Raw genomic sequence first — 26,309 nt, forward strand, 5'->3', positions numbered from 1 at the left:
AGGGAGCCACGAGATGATCCAGGAAGGCAAAAAGACGGGCAAACTGGTTATCCCCACCAATCAAAGGAAGAAGACTCTCCGGACTGGAGATGATCTCTGTCGTCTGGAAAAGTGGTGAGACGGTTCAGCAGGGCTCCACCGGTGGTGTCGTCGTTGCAGGTCGGCTCGGCTTCTCCCTCCTCGGATTCTTTAGGTCCTGTGGCGACTTCTGAAGTTCCAGTCCCCAAAGCCCTGCTTTTATGCAGAAAACCCCCATTCATCAGTCCTAGCTGTCACTCAAACATGCTAAGTGGTGAGCCGGGCGGCTCACCACTGGGCCAATCACACCAGAGTGCGACTTGAGTTGCCAAGGCAACTCAGTCCAGGGTGCCTAAACCCCCTCCCACACCCCCTGTGGTACCCAGACAGAGTGGCACCACTTTTGGAGGCTTCTGTGGAGAAGCCCGCCAAAAAGTGGAACAAAGGGCTCGACTTGGGTTGGAGTCACAGAAGCGAACACAAACGCCATTTTGGAACCGAGTTTCGGCAAAAAATACCAACTGTGAATTTATATTAATTTAATAAACCGGCGGTATGTTCGAGGTTATATTAAAAAGTGGTAGCCTCGAACAATGGGAACATCCCATAGGAATATATACGCGGTCGAATATAAAAATAAGTATGCACTTCCACCAGCCAAAACTCGGTCGGGTGGGACTGGACAGTGCCCCCAAGAACAACAGACCCCGGGGCAATCGAATTGCCCCGACCAGTACGTCCACAATATGATGGTTTGTACTGGTTCTGTTCACAATTTAAGACTAGTAAAGCCAATGGTGACTTTACATGCCCTGGGAAACAGTAGTCAGTCCCAGGGTTTGGAGTCTATGTTTGGGGGTCGCTACGACACCCCTGGGTTACTGCACGGAGGGTGCTGTGTAACCCACATACCAAAAACACATGAAGCCCTATGGGGTAAAGGACCCTATAGCCCATAAAACACATACAAAGTCAAAAGAACACCTCAAATCATGTCTAAGAGTGGGAGAAAAAGAGTCACTCTCAGCAGGAGAAAAAAATAAACCCCAAAAATCCAGCATAGCTGCTGGGGGACTCACTAGGTTTGGAAAATAAGCCTTTACAGAGAATTCTCCCTAACATGGGAAAAAAGGAATGTAAATTGTTAAGCTGCAACTCATGTGGGCACAACAGTTTTCTTAACACTGATATGAGAAATGTTTTTCCAGTAGGAGAAAAAAACCTGAGGTTTTTATGTAAGCCTGCCATCTCAGCGTTACTGCCGACACCATAGAACGGCCCACACAGTCGGCAATGTCCAGGCCGGTTCGCAGCGACTGTCTGGTATCCTCCTTCCCATCTTCAACAAGCTGTAGGAAGCCCTTGTGCATTTCCCCTTCAGGGACCCACTGTGCAGCATTCTCCACTGCTGTCCAAAAGACCAAAAAGAGTACTAGGCAAAACTGCTTGCCACATTGGTAGATTTAAGGGCCATACTGCCCGTAGTGAATGCCTTTTTGGCTAAGGCATCACATTTTTTTGCTTACCTTTCAAGAGGTAACGTGGAAGAAGGTGGTCTAGATGAGACTGTGGCCGCTTGCATAACCAGCCCCTCAGAGGAAGGCTGAGAGGAGAGGAATAAAGGATCTCCCCTAGCCGGCATATACTTCCCGGAAATGGTGGAGCTGACCGAAGGAATAGAGCATGGATGCTGCCACAGCGCCGTTAGAGGATCAGCAATGGCAGGGTTTAAAGGCATATTGCGCTCTGTCGCCAGACTTTCATCCAGGATATCAGTGAGGTCGTACCCCTGCGCCACTGAGGACTGCAATCCTAGAGTACCAATGACCCTCTCTACCAACACCAAGTTACAAGTATAGGGCTGGGACTGTTGAAATTACAGGTCTGGCGAAGTGTCAAGACCGCTGGCATCATGGAGGCCTTAAGCTAGTTGTAAGAGCCTGTGGTCCTCAAATAATCGACACCTCCCGTGCCCATGTAAATGGGGTCGACATCCCCTTGGTCCTAAGCGCGATCGGTGGCTAAGATACCTGACATGGTATTGAAAAATGTGTACCAGGAATGCGGGGTAAAGGTTTTATCGACAACCGTCAACGCTGATGACTGGAGGTTGTCTGTCGATCGGTGTCAGGACGCCGTAGCGTCGACATCTTTGGATGCAGAGTTGGTCCTGCTTCCATAGGACCTCCTTGGATGTTAAAGGGTTTTTCAACGCTGATGGCATCGGTACCGGGGAACGTGAGGGGTCGGAAATGCCGAGCACCACTCTTGGCACCAAGGCCTGCTGCGTGGGCGGGTTAACCGCGCCGACTGCAGCATGCTTCTTGAACATATCAATCAGAGGTATTTTTTTAAATGTATATTAATTGCATTCAAATTGAAACAATTTTCTTTAGCAATATAACAAATTCCGATATTAATACATATAAAAGAATACAAATACAAAAGATTCCTCCCCGAAAGATCTGAGGCAAGCCATCTTCCATCCATGATTTACAATATTTCGGATAAGAATTTAGTTACTGCAATTAGATATTTGATATTGCGTCCTTCCATCAGAGCCCTCCACCAGACCTCCAAGTCTAAATTCTGAAACTCGGACAGTAGAGAACCAAAATAGATTGTTGGTGCCTCACTGAGCATTGGACAGAAGATTATGAGGTGTTTCAAAGTTTCCACCACAAGTTCATCTTTACAGTACCAGCATTTGTTCACCTGTGATAACCCACGAATAGCCGTATCTCATTCGAGGGATGGAGGTTTAGGCGAGTTCTCAAGAACTGATCTCTGACATTCCTGTCAGGGAACTGTTTCAGATAAGCACTTACTGTGTTTAGTTTTCAGGGCTCTGGGGGCAAAAGAGCAACGGATTGGTCGCTGCCAGCTTCCTCCAGAGTTGTAATCCAGTCCTGCTCTATGTTTTTTCTGTATCCATGTTGGATTAGTCACTAATGAGTCGAGGGAGCCTCCAATCTCTGCCAGTTGCTTCAACGTTTTCAATTTCCAATTGTTTAGTATTGGATTTCAGGCGGCCGTGAACTCTCTATGCAGCATTTCTAGAATGGCAGGTCGTAAAGGCAAAAATAATTTCCAACAGGGCTAGTCTGTTCCATTCAACAGTCATTTTCAGAGATGAGAGCCCCAATTCTCTCCGGATGTTTTGCATTGGTGTGGATAAAGGAAGACTCAACACCACCTTCCATAATATGCCTTCTGGACATGACCATGTGTACTCAGGGATGTTGAACATGGCCTCTACTCCATATTTCACGGCTGGGACTACCTTTGACCTTTAAAATAGTACAAGTGTTATCGAAAAGCAGCCACACTTACGATTTAGGGCACATGCTTGACTTGCGAGGCCTTTGACTTTTGCTCGTAGATATGCCACCATCGGGGCTTACGATCTTGTGTCACCAAGCCATACACCGAGATATTTGAAAGATTTCACTTGGTCAATCCCCTCTCCTTCTAGATACGAGGAAAAACGATTTTTCCCTTTGTTAGAGTTGCCAAAGAGTTTTCTCCTTGTTGATTTCAAGGCCGATGATTTTGATGCAACTTTGCAGTGAGTCCAGTTGTCTTTGTAACTACAGGGGTCTGATCGATTAAGACAACGTAATCCGCGTACAATAAGCATGGTAAATGCACTCCCCAGACCTTAGGTGGGAAAAATATTGTTGACGCATGGACCTCCTTTCATGTCTTCTAGAAAGAAGTTAAAGAGAGCTGGTGCCATTGGGCATCCCTGTTTAACACCCTTCAAGGTGATAATTACGTCGGACAGGAGGCCATATTTGGTCAGCCGCACTCTCAAGGTTCTAGTTAGGCTGTGGGGCAGCTTTTTGCTTCAAGTTTAGTCCATAGTTTCCCCTGGTCAATTTGGTCGAATGCTTGGACCAGATCCACGAAGGCCATAGAAATCCTTGGCTTACTGTTACCAAGGTTACCTTTCAGGAGATGGAGTAATAATATTTTAACTGAAGTACCCAGTCCTTTAGCAAAAACCGTTTGAAACGGGTCGATGAAGCTTGTTTCAGAACACCAACTGTGGAAATGGTCCAGGACAATCGTGCCATAGAGTTTCCCAATTACGTCCAGGAGGGTGATACGGCGGTAGTTTTTAGGGTTCACTCAATCTCCTTTTTTATGAATTGGTACCACTATCGCCCTACTCCATGAACTTGGTACTTGATGGGAACTAGTAACCTGAGTCAATAAGGTGTGTATGGAGATGGCCATTCTTCAGGATGCTCTTTCAACATGTAGTTGGACAACCCATCCGGCCCTGGTGCTCTTTAGCTGTTCAAGTTTTGAATTCGTTTTTCAATGGCACTAGTGTCGTTGGAAAAGGCCAAAGGCTCCATCGCCCTGGGCCCGAAGACTAGTGGAAATGATATTTGTATCCACAGTGTAAAGTTTTCCAAAATGCTTAGTCCAGCACACTTTGCTTATTAGGTTTGTTTGTTCGTTGTTGGACACTGTCCCTTCTGTTTTTATCAGTGTCCAGAAACCCTCAGGTCTCTGCCTGTTAATACCCTGAGCATTCTCTCTGAATCATTCTGGTACATATGCCGTCTGGTGGCAAGCAACCCATTTTTGTACCTTTTTCTGTTAGAAAAGTTCTAAATCTCTAGGTAAGGCAGATTTACTTGCCACCCTGGCGAACCTCCTAACCTCCTTTCTTCGTACCACTATTTCAATATTAAATGTATGCTGATGGTTTACTGTCAAGTTAGTTTTCCTTATGCATTTAAAGGAGTATTGTTCGAAAAGTGGGACGTATTCAACTGTCGGTCCAACTGTTCCGAAGTGCACAGTAAGTTTTCTTATACCGTTAGATAGTTTCAGGCGCGACCCACCATTACACACATCAACTGCTGTGGTCATCCTTTCCCTGTTGTCGGATCTGTGAACCGTCCATTTTAAAAGTAGATGGTGGTCGTGGTTGGTTGTTTTAATCACTTGAAACGTAAAGGTAAGAGGTTGCTGGAGACTAAGATGTAATCTATCACAGATGAACGTCCCATACTTTCTCACATTGGTTGCTGGGGTATACCACCTCTGGAGTTGCCATTGAGCATGTGCATACCTTTGGAGTCCATCAGGGAACTCCACATTATGCCTCTAATTTGCCATGAGCCCTCAGGATCCCTGTTTCAACTGGACATATTGTCTATTAATACTGGGATATTTAGGTCTCCACAGATGAGTACATAGTTGGTCTGTTGATTTATGAAAGCGTCATCTATCCTGTGGCGATTTGATCTATAAAGGCCTCACTTGAGGTCAGCACAGGATTCCAGTAGACGTTGATTAATGCTGGTTTGACAAGATTCCTGACACTTAGAGACTGATCCAAGGTCTCCCAGCCAATCAAAAGTTCTTGGAATAAGAGGTTCGAAGATACTGTCTCCAGTAATTTTAAGGGGCTGCCAGATTTTACTGCTGTTGAGAGACCGGCTGACGGATGCCCTTTGCTTCCTTTGATGGCCAGACTTGTTGATATTTCAAAGGTATCAAGGATAGGGGTCTTTCTTAGCCATGTCTTTTGTAGGCATAGCAGGTTGTAATCGGCCAAATTTGTTCAACTGGGTTTGGTCAGGTGGATAGAACCTTGCGTGTTCCAAGAGGCCAGTTTTAAGTAGCTGTTCATCTGGGATTTTTTCACTGTATCTGGAGGCCAAGACATCAAAGGTGAGAGTCCAGTGAATGGCTAGAGATTGTCTTGTAGTTATAATGCTCTTGGCAGTCATGACCAATCGGTTTTGTTTCTCGTTGTCGAGACATTGAAAGCGTTTTGGTACACCCTACTTGACGGGAGGATACCTCACTTTGAAATGTAACATTCAACTTCGCCCTCAGGCCAACCAGAACCTTGCCTATTGATAATGGGTCAAGATAACCTCCGACTGATGTCACCCCCTGCGCAACACCACAGAATTTGCTGTTTCCTGTAGGTCCAGCAGTTGGAAAATTCTTCTGTGAAGCTGGTTGTAATAGTTGAGCGGGCTCGAATTCTGCTGGGCTCACGATAGTCAAGTCGAAAACCCAACATCAGGAGACTTTCCGTTGCTTCACTAAACATACTTTTGATGCCTGGGGATGTAATATGGAGGTAGATCGAGTCCATACAACGCTCATCGCCAAATTCGATGATCTTCAGGCCTGCAGATGTCAATTGCCTCAGGTTTGGGACACAGTGTAATAATTCAAGTGCGGTTTTGCGGTTGAGGGGTTGTCATCTATCCAGGACTCTCTCTAGTTGAGTGTGTGTTTTTAGTTCCCGCCTTCCAGAGGTCAAAGCTGGTATTTAGCCGTCCCGCCTCGTATTTTCTCGAGTTCTCTCTTACTCCCGTTCTCTCACGGGAAGGACAATGATCGAGGTGGAGAGGCCAAGTTGATACTGGCTCAGGAGCTTTCACGTCCTTTGGGTTCGCCGGTAAGGATGTAGCCTGGCTCCCGTGTGAACCTAATGACAAGGTCCCACCTTCCTTCGCATGCCGGATTTCCTACCGGCTACCTGATTAGTGGCGGTTTCCCCTTTGCGTTGTTGATCAGCATCTAACCTCCTTCTTTTCTCCGACATTGTTAGATATGGAGATGAGTCCGAGGTCCCAATGGGTGAGCCTGGAGGCCATGGAGTCGGGCCTCCTGCCACCAACTCCACTGGCTGACTACCAACTGAGTCGTCCAGCGAATAAGTGGAAAGATCCAATAGAGTTTGGAAAGAAGGACTCGTAAACTTTGTGGTTTAGCCATCTACATGTAATTCATCCAAGACGACCGCGGGAGACGCACCGAAGTCAACGTTCTGAGTGGCTGGCTTTAGAACTAGCTTTCCTTGGAGCCGGTTTCGGCACGCCCCTCTGGGTGTTTGGGTGTTGTGAAGGTAACAGCTTAGTTCTTGACTGGTAACTGTCCGTACAGACTTTTATTCCCACCACATCGTTCCTGTTGCACCCAGTAGTTCTTTTTAGGGCAAAAATCACATTACGTTCCGGCCGCACTGAGTCCCAAGTTGACGATGAACATCTTGTCTTGTCCATTTGGCCAGTTAGAGGTGAAAGAGTAAAAACTGTAGGTCTCGCGGGCACCGCCTGGACCTCAACAGATTCCTGAGGATTCACGTTGTCCCATGATGTTGTAAGGGCAACCATCTAGGGTAAACCCTTTACTGCTGATTAGTTTTTTTACCGGTTAAGTCCACTGCCTGAGCGGCACTCGAAGTCTGTGTAGATTCAGTTCAGGAGGCTCGTTGTCTGCACTCTTTTTTGTTGCTTTTTGCTTACAGTTTCCGGGATGGGCTGTTATTGTGCGGTTCGGTTTTCATTTGGCATGACATACCCCGCCAAAAAGATAAGTTTTGAGTGTGCCATGGCCAGTAGCGTCATGTGATCTTTTAATGTGTCATTCAATTGCTCATATAGTTTGGTAAAGGGCGCTATAGTGATGCTTGACATTATGGTGAATAGATCTAATTTTTCTCTCTTTTTTGCCATATTCATTTGCTGTTGACTTGGGTGCTGTTCGTCCATAGTTTCGTTAGGACTGGTCTGGTCCTGGATCATCAGCAGGGATCCTTCCCTAGATCTAGACCCACTGTCAGTGGTCTCATGAGTTTGTTCAACTGCCTGCTCGATCCACTCCCGTCACATTACGTCCCGGCTGCACTGGGTCCCAAGTTGACGATGAGCATCTTGTCTTGTCCATTTGGCCAGTCAGAGGTGAAAGAGTAAAAACTGTAGGTCTCGCGGGCACCGCCTGGACCGCAACAGATTCCTGAGGATTCACGTTGTCCCCTGATGTTATAAGGACAACCGGATCTAGGGTAAACCCCTTACTGCTGACGCCGCAGGGACCCGGCCCTAGGATTGCTATAGAGGTATTAAAATCCTCCCATTCTTGGCGGGGGTAGGCTCCACCGTCGTCTTAAGTCCCGACGGTGGCAGTGAGGCCTCTTCTTCTTACGGGACAGGCAAGAATGGCTCCACGAGTGGAACCGTTTCTTCTTCCGCCAATGTTATTTTTCAGGGGTGTGCCTCCCGGTTTTGACCTCTGAAGACCGAACCGTCGACCGTGCCAGTGATTTAGAGGGCGTCCGACCAAGAGTGAGTTTAGATGCTCGTTGGCGAAGGTACTTCGGTTGCATCTTGGCACAGGGCGGACACCCTTCCGTCCAGTGACCCGTACAAAGGCACCAGAGACACAACTCATGTGAGTCAGTGATGGATATCTTCGTGCCACAGTCAGTACACCTCTTGAAGCCCGAAACCCGAGCAACCAACATCTTGCGTCAAGGAATTTAGGAAAGAACTTGCTGACGAAAACTTCGAATGAGTCGAAGACTTGCCTGTGTTCCCAAGCAGCGTATTAGCGTGTGGAAAAACGAACTGAGTTGTGGGGCGTAGTGACTAAGTATATATAAGACGCCTAATGTCACATGCAGAGCCGACCATCAGATGCTAAGGAAGATGGATCGATGATCGACGGCCGAGTCGAGGTCCACTACGCCACTTGTCGAAATTTTTCTGAAGCAGTACAGCTGGCTGGAATATCTATCCGATGAGGAAACTGCGGGAGAAAAGCAATCCAATGAAAACACCATCACTGATCACCCACAGAATTTTCAAACACATTGGCCATGTTACAAGCCAGGGTTAACACGGTAGCACTGTGGAAGCAGAAGAAGTTTACAGATGACAAAGGGAATCATTTTGATACAGTAGAAAATTCTAAGAACAGTGTAATGAGAACTAATATTAGGAGACTATTTAAATCTACCTGTTTTGATTGGGAGCAGAAAGAAAATATGCATTTTGAGGCAGAGCCAAACAAACGGGCTACAAAAACTATAGAATTCAGAAATAGATAACCGAGAACCAAGACTTCCTTGTTGACATGGTAAATAAAGACCCCAGATCCATCTGAAATTATACAAGAGAAACGTGGTTCAAACAAAAATATCTATCCTCATGTGTAGCTGAAGGAGACTGGGTGAAACATTTCTCCTCCATCTTTGATAACAAAGAAGTAGAGTCTGACTGTGGATTGCACAAAAATGTAACACGAGCAGGATGGCTATATATATTTTACAAATAGGACATTAAGAACATCATTGGTAAGTTGCAAGGTTCAAGAGCCAGTGGCCCTGATGGCATGACAAATGGTCTCCTAAAAACACAGAGGTATGTATGGTCGGAGGTGTTATTTTAATTGTTCATACAGGTTGTCAGATCAGAAACCATTCTCCTGACCCATGGAACCACGCAATAATTGTTAAAATCTTTAAAAAAGGTAAGAGGGGAGTACCCTCAAGTTACAGGCTAATCTCCCTGAAACTTTCCACAAACATATTGGCAAATCTTGTGCGAATAGATCTTAACAAGTGGGCGGAAAGCATACAGAGGTTCAGTCCTTTACAAAATGGGTACAGGAAGGAATAGATATGACATCGAGAAGTCTGGCACTTTCTTCCTGTATGGCGCAGGCTGGTGAAGATACAGGGAGAACACTATACGTGGCAAGCCTGGACCTGTCCTCAGTCTGTGATAATGTAGACAGATCTAGACCATGGGGAAGGTTGGTTTGGTGGAGGATAGAGCCAGGCTTGCTACGAATTCTGCGGTTATTCTACAACAATAATGATGCAGGGGTCCGACTGAATGCCAAGGGAAAATGGTCGAGTTATTGCACCGACTCTCTTCAATCTGTACATAGCCAACCTATGGAAGGAAAGTATTGGTTGGGGTGGATTTCCTCCAAAACTTGGTGGACTAAGACTGAGCAAATTGCATAGCATACATTGATGAACTACTTTTGTTGGACTTCAAGCCGGCAGGATTACAAAGTTCATTGAACGGGGTGGCGTCTTACTTAAGCAAGAATAAATTGGTCATCAGCCCTGTGAAATCCAAGACTATGGGCCTCATTATGAGTCCGGCGATAACCGCGGCAGTAAAACCGCCTGGTTACCGCCGGACTCTTATTACCATTCCGCCTCCGTGACTCCCGGAATTACCAGGGCATTACAGCCCTGGTGTCCCGGGAATTCCAGAGGCGGAATTCGGTAAATCCCCATTCCCAGTGAGTCCCAAGGGACTCAATGGGAATGGGGAAGTGGAAACACCGGCACCATCTCATGATGGTGCTGGTGTTTCCACGTCTGCCTGCAGGCGGGAGGTGTTCAACCCGCCAGGTCAGACCTGGCGGGAAGATCACCTCCCGCCTGCAGGACTCGGGATCAGGCGGTCCGGAATTAACAGTGGCGGCGGGTTTACCGCCACTGTTAATTCCGGACCGCCCGACCTGTAATGAGGCCCTATGACTATTAGTCATATGAGAAAGAGAAAGCAGTATGCCTGTGAAATTAACATAAGAATTACTGAGCTACAATCACTATGCTACTCTAGTTATGTTTTCTCCACAAAAAATGCGCTTAATAGATAGAAAGGAAAAATTGAGGTTAAACTAAGGTCCTGCATTTCACTGATGAAGATAATAAAGTACAAGCTATGTGCTTTCTCGGTCAGACCTCTGATTGAATTCCATCATGTGAAGGTTTCTGCAATGGTTCTTTATGGAGCAGAACTGGAGGCCTTTACAAATGGAAAGTATTTCAACATTTGTGAAGGACACATTTTTAAAGAAGTTCTCGGTCTGCCTAGATCAGTTCCCATCAGTGTCATAAGACTGGACTTTCGGGTACAATCATTGAGGGTACAACATTTGAACAAACGTTTAGTTATGTACAATAAGGTGATGAATATGGAGAGTCCGAGTATGGGCTTTTACTTGTGAGAAATGTTGAAAACAAAATCAAATGCATTCCTCCGAAACCTCAAAAAACCCTGTGCTGGCTTTATGAAAGCAGTAGATCTGACTTGCCATGAGTCACCATGGGTCAAGAAAAAGAAAATTAAAAGGTGGTACAAAATAAGGGCTATAGAGGATCTAGGTAGATTGAAATTGTACCTATGTGCAATATCAGATTCTATCTAAGGAAATTTCCATCACAGCAGTTTCGATCCTGGTATTTGAAGTTTAGATTGAACTGCCTCCTCAGAGGTTATTGGACCAAGACTAAAAAGTCCTTAAGAGCTTAGAACGTGCAGACTTTGTAAGATCGATTGTACTGAGTCACTATATCACATTGTGATGGAATGCCTGCAGACTGTTACATCTCGGATAAAGTTCTTGGGACCGTTTGTATACTCAACCTCCACAGTAATGACAACAAGTTTGTGGAATAGACAAATTAATGGCACTTAAGTTGCCTTATTATTGGCTCTGGCCAGATTTGTAATGAACATTTTTGAGGAACTGCAACTTGTAGTTGAACAAGGAACTTAGATTGTGTAGGGATTTTAGAAATATGATGCCATGAATAATTGTTTTAGGTGACACATCAAAAAAGTGTATTTATAAATGGAAATGTTTTGGAAAAGTGGACGTGTTTTCGAGTATAGTGCTGGTTTTTTGTATTGATTTGATTTTAGAATTGTAATCAAGGTGTGAAATTGCATCTTTCGCTCGTTTTCTTTTTGTGTATGCTATCATGTATACTAAAAACACAACAAAAAAATAAAAAAGGACAAATAACTTAGCAGTAATGTTCTTTCTATGCATTCTTCTCCCACAGAGTCCTCATCTTGGTATTGATCCAGCATTTGCTGCTCAAAAACCTTTTTGTGCCGCTCGACATCGTCTTCAACTCCACTCTCATATTCGGCCCCGCCACTACTCGTCAAATGACATCACTTTGATCGCTGTATTAAAGGAACACACTACGCCCCCTTAACTCAGTTCCCCACCTTTTTTCTCCACGGCTCAGCCTGCGAGAGGGAACATGCAGTAATGGGGAAAGGCCATCAAAACAAACAACTACATGCTTGCTTAACTTTTTCCTTCTTCTCATTTCTTTTTTTTTATCTTTGAAAAGAAACCAGAACAAACTGGGCATCCTGGCAACCAATTATTGCTGTCGCAACGCAGCTTTCTGCTCCTCATGTCATCAACATATAGAAGCATGACAGCAGATTACAATTGAGACCATAGACTTCCAAGAGGAGAAGGCTTGAGAGTGATGAGGAATCGGTGAGAGAAGAATCCATAGAAAGAATATTAGTGGTAAGTAATGTCTCCTTCAATAGATAGCATTCTCCAACAAATTCTTTATCTTAATAGACTCTAAAGTAGTGTCCATGCTGGTGGAGGGCTGGAAGTCACACCAAGAAACTCTGGAGGACCGCCCTACCAAAGTGAGCATCATCACCTCGTATTGCTTGGCAAACGTGTGCAAAGAGTATCACACGTTGCCATGTGAAAAATACCTCTAGCTGGTACTCCCCAATGGAGCGCTGAGGAGGCCACAATCCCTCTGGTAGAGTGGGCCCTAAACCCTACCGGTACCTCCTTCCTTGAATCAGGGCCCTTAAAGAATTTGGTTACCACTGGAACGGTAAAGAGTGAGCCGCGTTCTGGTGTCCTTTTAAACAAGGAAAGAGCAGCCAGATACCCCTTTACTGTGCCCACTTTTAGGCCTGATTTGGCTAAGGCCAACAAAAACTGATCACTGAGGAGGTGGGGCACGACATGGGATCTACTACCCTTGCCTTGCACCAAGTCAAGAACTTTCTCATCTGCACACAGAGACCTAGTGGACGGCCAAATGCAGCCAACAACACCTCAGCCTCTCGAAAGCCAAGCATGCAGATTGAGAGGTGCCAGGATCGGGTGCAACACATTGCCTCCCAACTGTGACAAGAGGTCCAGCCTCCAAGGAAGCCAGAGAGGTGGGCATATGGTCAGTACCAGGAAATCCGGAAACACATCCTACTCGCCCAGTCCGGGGCGATCAGGATGAGGTGAGTCCTGTATCCCTGCAACTTCCTGGGAACCGAAGCGATGACCGGTAGGGGTGGGAACACATAACAGAGCTTGAAGACCCATACTACCAGAAACGCGTCCCTCATACAGAACTGCTTGCATTTCATGTTTTCCTTAGTCACAAACAGGACCACTTGGGGGGTGCCCCACCAGGGTAAGATCTCTGTAATGACCCCCGGGCCTAGCTCACACTCATGGGAGACTGAACTCTGTCTGCTCAGAGAGTCTGCCAATCCATTCTCCACCCCTGCCAGATGAGCTGTAGAGGCTGAGAAGTTGTTCTCTAGCATCACAAACCATAGAAGCATGGACTCCCTGCACAGAGGCAGTGATCTCACACCTCCCTATTTGTTGAGGTAGATCATTGGTCACTGTGTTGTCTGTTAACACCAGGACATTTTTCACCGGGAGAGAGGGCACAAAAGCCATTAGCCGTAGTCTGACTGCGCGCAGCTCTGGCCACCAAAGAGATTTCATCCAGAGTCTCGCCTGCGGCACCAAAAGAATACAGGATGCCATGATTCCCAGCAGGCACAGTAAAGCTGATGCCGGGAGACTGCTGGAATTCAGGAAGAAACTGACCCGTTTTGCCATGTTGATGACTCTCTCCTCTGGAGGAAAAGCCTTCCCCTCCTGGGTACCCAAGACCGGGACAATGAACCAGACACTTTGCGCTGGCGAGTTTGGTGATTTCTAAAAGGTCAGGGAGAAACTCAAGTCATGCTAGAGAACAAGTGGCCTGAAGGTGCTTAGAAACTTGTTCCAGGAACCGTGCTTGGATCAGCTAATGGTGCGAGTATGGGAGCACAAACATGCAGGCTCTCCAGAGTTGGGTCGCTACAGTTGGGTCGCTACTACTGCCATCAGCTTGCTGAGGACCCTGGGGTGGAGGCCAAGCCAAAAGGCAGCACTTTGAATTGGTAATGTGTGTCCCCGATGAACCTTAGGAATCGGCTATGCTTCCAGTGGGTAGACACATGAAAATAGGCGTCCAGAAGGTCCAACAACACCAGACCGTCTAGGAACTGCAGAGCCTGGAGAATTTCCCCTCCCTCAAGGTCACCAAATCCCTAAGGTCCAGAATGGGATGGAGTCCCACCTCCTTTCTTGGGGCCCAGGAAGTACAACTGGGAATAGGATCGCGAGTACCAACCTGAGCCTATTTCTTTGGTTGGCACTTCCTCGACTGCTCCCTTCAAAAGAGGGGCCTGCAGCTCTTCCTAGAGCTCCCAGTCTGGTTGTCGGGAGGGAGGCAGAGGACCGTCAAGAGGCCATTTCATTATCACCAGGAATAATAGTCTCAAGGAAACCATTCCTGACCTCTCCTTTCAGAGATGATCAGATGCTTCCGACATGGTGCTATAGAGGACATGTGAACATTTCTCGAAGGCACAAGTGGCATTAACAGCTTTAAGAGCCAGGCTCCCTGAGGCAACAACTTTCTTTGTCAAAGCGTTGACTTTTTTTGACTCCCCATCAGTGGGGAGGTTTGACTACAGGGCCTGGACGTTACCATTGTGGCTTGCACCACCAGCCCCTCAGGGATCAGATGAACTGCCAAGAATGGAATATCACCTCTTCCCAGCGTATACTTTTTTGTGAGCTCTGTGTCAACCGCCGGTTTTGAGCATGGGCATTGCCACAATGTCATGGCTGGGTCCGCTATGGCAGCATTGAACGGCAAAGCCAGTTCAGTCTGCGGCCCTCAGTCGGGAATGTCTGTAAGGTCCACGACGACTGACCAGGTCTCGTCACTTCTCCCCAGAGGGGAGCTCTTTCCTATGGGGATAGGGAGGTGGGGCTGCTAACCAATAGTCTCCCTAGGGGTGGTAATATGTGGTAAGACCTCAGGGAGGAACTCACCCTCCCCCCTCTCCCCTGGGGATAAGGACATCTACCTGGTAAAAAGCCTCCCTAAAATCCAGTCACACAACTCCCTACCCTCATGGTCGCCCTGTTCTCCCACCATTGATAGTGGAACCATGTTATTGTAAAGCCATGACTGTGACAAATATAAAACATACTGGGACGAAGAAGAACATAAGAATAATATGAAGTTACCATTTGCAAAGTCAGCCAAGTACTGCAACTAGGTGACTCACTGGAGGCATTAAAGTGCCAAAGAGACTTTCCAAGATGGACACCACGCCAGGGCGGAGTTAACAGTATAAAGCAAGAACTGACTAAGGAGATCTCACTGTGAAAGCCAGGAGGATGCGTACCAAGTTCGGGAAGTTCAAACCTGGAGGGGGACAAGAAGAACAGGATGTTGCCGGAGCATCCTGTGAGCCGGAAGGTGACCGTCTCACTTGGTGGTGGCATTGATCGAAGAAAGGTGGACCGTTTGGTCCAGAAACTAGGTTGAGACCACCTGCCTGCTGTGGAGCCATGTAGGAAGCAAGGAGGAGGAGAGGCCCCTGCAACCCTGTGACGAACCGGAGCTGTCTCTGCAAAATACCACAGGTAACAGGAACTGTGAGAAGACTGGCTGGCGTCAGGAAGAGGCCCAACTCAAGCAGAGTGCATCAGGAGTTCTCTCCCTCGTTGCAGTGGTCCACCCAATACCGCTGCCTAAGCAGAGTAGAACAGGAGCCATTTCCCTCATCATAGTGATCTACCAAATACCTCTGTTAAAACAGAAGATATCAGGTGTTGTCCCCCTCGTTTCTGTGGCCCAACAAACTTCACTTGAAAAGTCAGAGCTTTGGGAGATAATCCCTTCATTATGATCTAGAATCCAGAATAGAGACCTACAAGACAGATAGAGAACCCTGGAAAAGATATCCATCATCAGAGTGTTAAATGGATGATTTTCTACTACGTGGAAGGAGTTAAAGACACTAATCCAAGTTTTCTGTGAGAGTGCTTAAAGACCACTGTGGAGAACTTTTATTGAAGGGCCAGGAGAAGTGAGTCATTCCCCGGTCCCTTGTGGTGGCACATTGAAGGAGTTACTTCTACTAGAAGACTGAAGCAGCCAAGAGAAGGGAGTTATTCTCCTAGTGAAGGAAACACAAACTTCACTTTAGTTAAAAGGCTTAGGTTTATAGTGTTAGGGTTAGATCAGTTGGTTTCTGACAGAGGAGGGTGAACATTTACTTTAGACGGACATTCTGACAGCTCACTAGGGTTTTCCTAGGTTGAGTTAGGGAAAGCACCTTAGAAGTAGGGAGAGATAGGTTTCCTTGAGTTACACAATAAATGTTTATAGCTCACAAAATGTCATTCTCCTTCTTCGACACCCTCAATGGTCGTACTGCGACACTGACTTACTAAAGCGTAGACAGCCTGTTAGGGAGAATTCTCTTTAGGCTGAATTTCCTAACCTAGTGAGTCTCCCAGCGGCTTTGCTGGATTTCTGGAGTTTTTTTTTTTCTCCTGCCAAGAGTGAGACTCTTTTTCTTCCACTCTTGGACATGATTTATGGTGTTCCTTTGACTGTTTGTGTTTTATGGCCTATGGGGTCCTTTACTCCATAGGGTCTAGTGTTTTTACTATGTGTGTTACACAGCACCCTCCGTGCAGTGACACAGGGGTCATAGTGACACCCCACCATAGACTCCATACCCTGGGACTGACTACTGGCTCCCAGGGCATGTTAAGTCACCATTGGCTTTACTAGTCCCAAATTATTAACAGAAACTGGTATAAACCATCATATTGTGGACGTACTGGTCGGGGCAATTCGATTGCCGCGGGGTCTGTTAGTCAAGGGGGCACGTCTCCGTCCCGCCTGATCGAGTTTTGGCTGGTGGCAGTGGATACTACTTTTTATATTCGACCGCGAATATATCCCTATGAGATTTTCCCATTGTTCGAGGCTACCAACTTTAATTATTTAATTCTCATAGCCTCGAACATACCGCCGGTTTATTTAATTAATATTAATTCGCCGGTTGGTATTTTTTGCCTGGTCTCGATTCTAAAATGGCGTTTGTGTTCTCTTCTGTGACTACAACCCAAGTCGAGCCCTTTGTTCCACTTTTTGGCGGGCTTCTCCACAGAAGCCTCCAAAAGTGGTGCCACTCTGTCTGGGTACCACAGGGGGCGTGGGAGGGGGCTTAGGCACCCTGGACTGAGTTACCTTGGTAACTCAAGTCGCACTCTTGTGTGATTGGCCCAAGTGGTGAGCCGGCCGGCTCACCACTTAGCATGTTTGATTGACAGCTAGGCTGAGTGAATGGGGGTGTGCTGCATAAAAGCAGGGCTTTGGGGACTGGAACTTAAGAAGTTGCCACAGGACCTGAGAATCCGACGAGGGAGAAGCTGAGCCGACCTACCACGACGACACCACCGGTCGAGCCCTGCGGAACCGACTCACCACTTCCCGACGACAGAGAAGATCTCCCGGCTGGAGAGGCTTCTTCCCCTGACTGGTGGGCACAACCAGTTTACCTTCTTTTCCTCACATCCCAGGACGTCTTGTGGTCGAATTGCCCGTGCCAAGCACCCCGGCAACCGGATAGCCACTTATCACTGGACCGCGAAAAAAAGGACCGCTTCTTTTACCTGAGAACTCCGCGGCTGGTTTCTTCCCTAGCAGTGCAACAGACTCCTCTGCCAGGAACAACTGCCCCGCTGGAGTATTCTCACCACTTTAAGGTACCGTGTCCGCCAGGCCTCCCTTTCTAAAGATTGCTACAAGGTAATAATAATCCCTTAACCTTCTGAACTGGGCTGGCCGCCTTGACTATCTAACTGGTCCCTTTCTTTGGTCCAACTCTTTTTTGAACCCTTTCAAGACTTTTGTACAGTGCAACCGTGTGACCTTGGACACATTTCGTTCTGATCCTCTTAAAGTGGATCTGGCCTTCTGAACTCTAACTTCATGGTTTTACTGTGCCTTCCTCTCTTGTTGTGTTCTTGTTAAAGTGTTGGGATCTGTTTCAAATTATACTCTACTTTTCTCTCCCTTTTCAAAAACGAATTATTAGAGTGCCATCTGCGTTAAGCGCTCACCGCTGTCTGAAAATAAGGGGGGCTTTACTTAAGCCTTGTCTAATATCCTTTTAAGGGAGTGTATATCTTTTAGTGACCGTGTTTCTTAAATGCTTAACCTTAGTGCCTGTGTGTTTTATTAGATGTGGTTTTAAATAAATAATTATCTCTCTTTTACACCAAGCTCTGGTCAATGTTTACTTGTTCTACTATGTTCTTTTGACCTATTGTGAATACTCTGAATACTGCCTAACTCTTCTTGAGGGAAGTCTGACTGCTCAGCCACAGCTACCAAGTGAATCTTTGTGGTACAGACTGCTACCAAGTGGGTTTACTGCCAAACACCTGTAGTCTTAAATCTTTTGCAGTGGTCCCAGAGGGAACTGCACAGGTTTCTGCCTAACACGACCTTATCAACCGCCTTGCGTTATTGGGTGTGCGTATGGGTTCGACCATTGGAATTTGATGTCTGGGGACGGATGTCATGAGGGCCTTCTGCCAGACGCAGTAACCCATCTTGACCCGCCATGAAATCTGGTAATGGATCCAAGGCTGCACACCCCCGACCCCCCATCGGTTCGAACCAGAAAGGTATCGGGACGCCCTCCTCATCAAAAATCAACTACATCAAGTCAAAGAATGTGGAACTAGAATCTAGTAAAAAAGTCTTGCTCTTGTGGGGCTTCTGCCAGTCGAGTGGCCTTTTGGCCTGAGGTAGCTGTCGACTGTATTGTCGCAGGAGTAAGTTTCACCTTCGGAGTCGAGCTCAAGGGAGTTCGACCTCCCTTGGCTGCCTTTGTGTCAGATGGACCGGGCGCGGTTGTAGCCGAACGCTTCTGCGGCATTGAGCCGATCCTTCATCATTTGCATCTTGAAATCCTTCGACTCCTTGCTAAATGCACCCTTTTCTGGGTACGACTTGCCTCCGTCGTCCGATGAGTCAGAATTGCATATGCGTTTCTTTTTTTGTGACGATGAGGAGTGGTGAGATTCGCTACGAGACTCTTGTGGCGTCTTCCTTCCTGATGTTCTCAGGACTAGGCCCTTCGGTATTGTGCTCCAAGGACCTAGCAACTGACTTTGCTGGGAGGTCTGCCGAGCACCAGTTTTGCTGTGCGTTCCTTTACCGCCTTCCAATTCATCGTTCGAAAAGAACAACACTGCTCTGTATCATGTCAGACACCAAGACACCACACACAGATGGTATGCGGTTCCGTGAGGAACATTTTAGAGTTGCAGCATTTAAAACCAGATGGTTTAGACCCCGACATACAATAGGAATTTGTATTCGTTTTGAAACAAACATGTTTCGGGTAGTAACTGAGTGTGTGGAAAAAGGGAAATGAGGTAAGAGGCGTAGTGCATTCCTTTAATAAGGCAATCAATATCGCGTTCATTGTCCAGGAGTGGAACAGCCAAATACAAGCGAGTCGAAGACTAGGTCCAGCGGCACAATACCCCCTGTCGAAAACATTTCCCAGCAACTGACGATGTATGAATATCTGTATCAAGATGAGGAATCTGTGGCAGAAAACAATCCATTGAAACACAATTTGCAGTATTCATTTGTTCCTAGTTGCTTTGTAGTTATCAGCGCCTCTGTTAGAATCGTATTTCTCAATATTCAATTCTCTTGGTTCTTTAATGTTTTTCAGTAGATTCACTGCACTACTATCACTGAGTAGAATAAACACAATTACCAGTATTATGTTGCCTTACAGTTAACCAGCATTACTGTGCTAGTTCCAGGAACTGTTAGAATCATGCTCCCAGCATTCATTGTGCTTGGTTCTACTTGCAGTGTATTTGCACTACAGTCACAGGGTGTTAACTCCCAGCGTTCACTGTCCTTGGTTCTTTTAACCACTTGTCATCACCACTCCACACATCACAAAATGTAACTCTCTTGATTCACCAACTGTAATTCAGCGCCACTGGATTATAATTACATAGTGCTATAACCGCAACTCTCAGCATTAATTTACCTTAGTATTCTTAAAGTTCCTGAACTCTGCTACAGTACCAGAGTGTTAGAAAACACAACTTACAATTTTCAGCTCTCTTAGTTCACCTTACACATTTTCACTGGCTTGTTCCCTGAGGTCTTCCTCCACCTCCTCAGTCAGTCGTCTTCCACCACCTCAGTCAGTGTCCTCTTTTCCATTGCCACCAGTATTACTCTCAATTCTTCATCTGTTGCACCTCATTTGTCAGAGGAATTGTGGGTATAGCTTTGGTTCATCATTCCTTGCAGTGAGTTGTATGGCTTCGGCACAGCATCTTTTTTCATGAGCTCCCACTCACAAGTCTGTTCTTTCTGGATACTTCACAGTACTTTGCCACATGACTGAGCAATCCAGTTGATATTCTTCCATCACAAACTAATTTGCGTGATGCGGCTTGGCGCTTGTACTAAGATAAAATACAAGACTCGTCTTTTGTACATTTTCTATTTCTGGTTCCAGCAGTGCCATTAGTAGGCCCCATAATCATTGGTGTGTGAAAAATACTTGCATCTCTTGGATATCATTGACAATGGTCCTGCTTCATTACCTACCCTACCGTCTAGCTCAGGAAACTCTTCCGATATTGATATTGAATACTGGTTAGTCGTCAAGATCTTTGATATGAAAAGGACTGTATGATTCCCATTTTTCTAACAGATATCCTGTTCTCATCTGTGTTTATGGAGAGGAGCAAACATTCCCCTACTGAGGAAGGCGCCCACAATTTGTAATTCTCCTCAACCGGACCAAGGAATGACTAAGTGATCTGACCCTTTTCATAAGGCTATTGACTTGTTTCTGGCTTTCAGTGACCATCACTGTCTCAGCGAATGCATTTGTAACACTATTTATATAATACATGTGTTTGTTGCTATCTTTTTTATGCAGTATGGTTTCAATAAAATATATCCAGTTAAGTTAGAATTCACAATACAGTGTACATTGATAACATGCATCACAGCAAAATTCATTTGAAAACACTGTCTTTAGATTTATTTTTAGCCCACTACAGTAAATCGGAACAAGCAAAACATCATTGGATCCCACCTCTCTTCTGAACACATCATTGGACTGTGTGAACTGAATTAAGGTGCTTCAATCTTACCTGATGATACTGAATAAGCCTTAGCAGCATGGACACAACAACTTCTTTTTGCGTTTCAAGTTCCTTCCCAGCGTCAGCTTTATTTGCTCCTCTTAATACAAACAGATCATGCACTATGGGCTGCAGAGCTGGTATTGCTGAACATAAAATAAACACATTCCTATTAAAAGGCATGTTTTATTTTGTAATAATATAAATGCTATACCATTGAAATTATTATACCAAGTGAATTATTCTGAATCATATGCAGCATTGCCTTAATACCACAAGGGTTACAAAAGAGTTAACAAATGTTGACATAAGGCTCCATGGTGACCTTTTTTAGGGTGGGCCAGGTGCACAAGTAGGTTGAGCTGAAGGTTCAACTACCTAAAGTGGGGGGAATATCAGGCTGGTTAGAATGCAATAACAAGTTACTGGCCTTTGGTAATGCTCTTTAAGATGGATAGAGCGATACTACTACAGATTGCTCATCTTCATTATTAACTTCAGGCACATATTGAACAAGAAGAACTTTCACAGCTACCAAATAAACCCAAAGGGGCATTACAACAACTTCAACATGGCATCTTTGAAACTGTGTAAAGATTGGACGGGGCGCGGGGGGTGGCTCTGTGACCAAGGCTGGGACTCTCAGAGAGGTGATGCAGCTGGTTCTAAGGCACAGTGAATCCCCAAGCCCCCACAAAGGAATGTCTACACACTACGTTATGTGCCAACAAAGTTATTTTATTAAATAAGATCAGGTTTAGGTAGATATATACAAATAAAGACTCACTTTGTACTTGGGAATATCTACTCCAAGAGTTAACACAATATATACAATACTATGTGGCACCATAATTATTCTTAGTTTCAGCAAAATATGCACCATCTGGTAATTGTCATAAAATGCACTGCAATTACTAATCACTGTTTAACCTCAAATGTAGAAATGTAGGCAATTACTTTAGAACACTGGCAGAATGCATTTTAGAGTAAAAATGCAACACTGTGTGGAGATGCCCCCCACCCAACCTGGGCAACCTGCAAAAAGGTACGTTATACGTTGCTTTTATGTCAATGGCCAGTCCTTATGTGTTCATTGATTGTTTGTTTTTATCTCTACAGGTCCCACAAAGTACCTGGGAAGCAACAATGAAGCTGGGCTTAGGACACATCTGTGACCCTTGGGTGGACCCTAAGGATGGAAGTCCCGCTTCCTCAGCACAGTAACTGGGAAGGCGAAGTAGTGAAGTCTCTCAATTTTATTCAACGATTCCCTAGGAGGATGGACCATCCCAGGAAGAAGTAGTCGCAGGGTCGTTGCTGTTGAGCAGGAGAATGGAACCAACGATTGTCGGAAAGGCAGCATTGATGGCTTGTCGCAGTGATCTACTTGGTCGGGTTTCTACAACCGTCATTGGATGGGGTATGACTTAAAGGACAGTGATTGGTTGTAGAGTAAAATGCAGTTTTCAGGCTAAAGCAAAACTGCTCTTTTCTTTTACTGAGGATTCCCAGCCTGACGACTGGAAATATTTATGAGCATGTGAATCCAAGTCAGACCCCATGCTGGAGAAGGGATCCATCATCTGGAACCAAGGGCTTCCGCCTTGAAAAACACTGTTGGAATTATACTTATTTCAGTTGTGAACACTTTTTGGCTAGTTGAAGATATTTTCCTTACCCATTTGTCATTTGTTTATAGTGTGAGGGGTCAGGATAGGACGTTTTGGACACAAGGACGTTTTTCAGTTGACATCCTGCCACAGGCAAATCCCTAGTTTTTGGTTTATAGGCAGGGAAACTCCTCTTAAGCATCAGGTTAGAGAGGTATTTTCCAACCCTTATTTTCAATTATTTTTGGGAAAAACCCAACAACTTTGTTTACGCTCTCATTTCTGACCCCTCACAGAGTCTAGCACCTCTTCACAGAGTGAACATTGCTCCCACACCTCTTATAATAAAATGTGTCTGAATTTCCTCCAGCTGCTCCCTATTGGCTAACCCAGAACATGTGGTGATACAGAGTAACGCCCATCTAGAAGCAGTCCTATTTGAAATAGCTTTCCTTACTTTGGGGCCAGAAAAAACTATGAAGAATTGTTTGTCCTGCCTGAAATCTTTTGTCCTTGATAGGTAAAATATAGAGGCTCTCAATACGTCCTCCCTGCGCAGTTTTTCTTCCCCCTTGGTAGGGTGAGGCAGAAGTAAGAAGACTGGTAAGTGTACCTTCTGTGATAAATTAAACTGCCACTTAGTTTGGAAAGACTGACACTCGGAGACACTTTGTCTTTTCTATATAGAGGGAACTAGATAGAGCCTAGCAGTGGTCGAAGCATCTGAAAAGAAGCGCTGGCATTATGTTCCCAGCTGGCCTGCCTCACTACCCACAAACCCCATCACCAAGCCCACTCCCACACACAATACAAGCCCACAGACCAACGAGTCTGCTGTTTAAGGGAACGTTCAGTGCAGTGCACTGAAGTGCAAGTTTCAACTGATTCCTACATTTATTTTAAAACAAAATCATTGCAGAACGGTTTCATTTTAAAATAAAAGTATGGGAACAGTAACTTTTAATTTTAAAAAGTTGAGGAGCACCGCTCCTAACCGCTGCCGCCCACTTCCACTATGGAGCTGCCATCTTAAAAGTCAAAATGTAAATCAGGCCCCAAGTAGGGAACACAAAGGTTTCGGAGGAGTAGAATGTACAGGTCCTTTCAGAAATTGAAGTAAGCAGGATCCTTGATCGGGGGGAGTATTGAAAATCGAGAGGACCTATAAGTAACTGTTTACCATGTTAACATTTAGGCCTGGTTTGTAACCAGACCTGAACGTGCACAAGAAAACAAAAACATTTGGATAGAGAAGGGAATTGAAGAACATTGCGGTAAATTTGTCAGAGATCAGCCCACTTTAAGAAGGAAAGTATAGGTTAGGATCCAGTTCTTCAGTTTCAAAGTCAACCACTTACAGCTTCACTATATTTCCCCAGTAGGGGTGGGGAAAACAACAGAAATTCCCTTGATGAAATATTGGTGTTGTAAGGACTGGAGGGGGGGTGCTTGTGATACTACTCACTATATGGTTGGGGTTGCGACACAGGCACCCCAGGCAAGGCAATGAAATTATAGTAGTGGACGAGCAACCAAGACTGAGAATAAAGGGAGGTGATGCAGACTGCTTTTTGGGTAGAAGCTGCTACAAAGGAATGTCTATACACTATGTTAGGTGCTACCCACATTCTTTTATTACCTAACCTAGATTAGGTTTAGGTGAATATATACTAATACATACGACTCACTGTGTACTCAAGAAACTCTACTTCAATAGTTAAACACAATATATACAGTTCTATTTGGCACCACAGTAATTCTTAGTTTAGCAATAATGCACTAACTGGTAATTATTAAAAAGCACCAACATTACTAAACGCTGTTTAACTTAAATTCCACAGTTGTAGAAATGCAAGCAGATTACTCTAGAAAATTGGCAAATACTTTTCAGAGTAAATGAAACGCAATTTTGTGTTGAGATCCAACAACCCCCGAACCTGGGCAACCAGTAAGAAAAGGTATGTTATACTTTGCTTTTATATTAAGGCCCAGTCCTTAAAGCTCTCCTGTGGCTTCCCAGGTTCTTTGGGGTGGTGGGAACTGTAGAAATAAAAGCAGACAAGCAGGAGAGCTGGGCCCAAGATGAATATAGGGCCTTTGAAAGGACCCTGAGGTAGGAAGCCCCACTTCCTCATCACAGTACCTCTGGTGTCTTGGAAGACAAAGTGGTGTAGTTTCTCAGTTTTACTCGACAATGCCCCACGAGGATGGATTCCCGCTGGAAGGCGTCATCACTGGGTTGCTGCTCTCGAGCACGAGAAGGGAATCAAGCAGTGTCGGAAAGGCACCAGTGCAGGTCTGTCACGGTGGTCTCCTTGGTAGTGTTGTTACGCCGGCTGTGGATGTCTCACAAAACTGAAACTCACTGTGCACCCTCAAAAAGGCGTGGGAGGTGAAGATGGGTCCTTTGGTTTTCGTTGTTGACCTTCAGTGGCAACGGGTGCAGTGACAGAAGTAGGTGTCGAGTTTTGTCGATTCACGGTTTGCCACCGTTTGATTCTTTGCCGCAGCACTGTTGACAGGATGGCTTCTGGCGAGCACTGGACTACTCTGTGGATCACCATCAAGTTTGGACCCTCAAGTCTGGATACGCGGTGCAGACTGGTGAAAAACCTACTGACAGGCACTTCTCAGTAGTACGGTGACATTGGACTTCCTCAACTGTGGAAAAGTGCACAGGTGTCAGGTTTGCAGTGCCACTTGAACATTTATTCATTAAGTTGGAACTTGGCTATCTCCGGGCATCAAGTAGCACTTAACCAGAGTACACCCTGTTCTGGGGCGATTGGCAGCAGTCTGGCTTTCCAATGGTCACAGGCAGCCTTCGGACCCTGGACGATGCTGGTGGACCTCTTGGGCTAAAAATGTCAGGTCACTCTTCTTCAGGACCCACGAAGATACCTCTGCAGGACAGCAGGCACTCAACACTTTGGGTGAAGAACAGCAGGTGCACAATGTCCCCTCATAGCTACGGGAAGAGGTCGCCTGTCCAGTTCCTCTCTGATCAGTCCTTGAAGCAACACAACAGCCTTTGGATTTGAGTTGCAGCAGCAGAAATTCTTCCTCCAGCTGGATTCAGGATGCAGGTCTCCAGAAAAACTCCAAGCTTCTGACACAGAGGTAAGTGAGGGGGCTTCTGATATAAACAGATGCCTCCATTTACTCAAGCGGACCTAGGCTCAGTCAGCCAATTACACACAAAGGCATTCATGCAGCCACTAATTGGGCTCACAGGCATTCAGGTCCTTTCTCCCAAAACCAGACACCCAAAACCGTGGATGTGTATTTGGGACAACTCCCAGCCTTACAGAGGACACACAGTATTCACTCAGTTTCAGACAGGGCTGGCTTGGGCAATACCACAGGAATCGTGACACACAGCAAAAACCAGATACCCACAACACAGAATGTTGTTTGACTGCCCTTTCCATTCAGTCAGGCCCCACCCTTAGGGTGTACCCAAAACAAGCAGGCTCTGGGGAGGGCTCTTGCCAATTAAGCAGTAGGTAGCCCCAGAGCCATACATGGTAATTCCACCCAACATCCAATCAGGGAAAGGCAGACAGAGCCAGGCTTCTCAGGACTTTGAGAAATCAGAGGAAAAGGCAGAAAGCCATGAGGCTTACAGTGGCCACCTTGGCGTTGTTCAGGAATCCATTGATTCCTGTAGCAGAGCCGGGGTATTCCAAAAATGGAGGCGACCCGGAGCCACAGCAAATTTAGCATCTAGCTGCCACTAGCCCATAGCCTTCT

The 26,309-nt window shown here is 45.8% G+C and overlaps 1 protein-coding gene across 4 annotated transcripts in view; it reads right to left on the minus strand.

The window, feature by feature from the left end:
- Nucleotides 1-26,309, minus strand: part of HTT (huntingtin) — a 2,905,635-nt gene that overhangs the window by 1,346,903 nt on the left and 1,532,423 nt on the right. For all 4 annotated transcript variants that reach the window (XM_069632055.1, XM_069632053.1, XM_069632052.1 and 1 more), the window contains one exon: nt 20,956-21,092. In XM_069632055.1, the coding sequence (XP_069488156.1) occupies nt 20,956-21,092 (137 nt within the window). The remainder of the gene's footprint in view (nt 1-20,955; nt 21,093-26,309) is intronic.

Source organism: Ambystoma mexicanum, chromosome 6q, assembly GCF_040938575.1.
Source record: "Ambystoma mexicanum isolate Mex_15411 chromosome 6q, UKY_AmexF1_1, whole genome shotgun sequence".
Lineage (NCBI taxonomy): Eukaryota > Metazoa > Chordata > Amphibia > Caudata > Ambystomatidae > Ambystoma > Ambystoma mexicanum.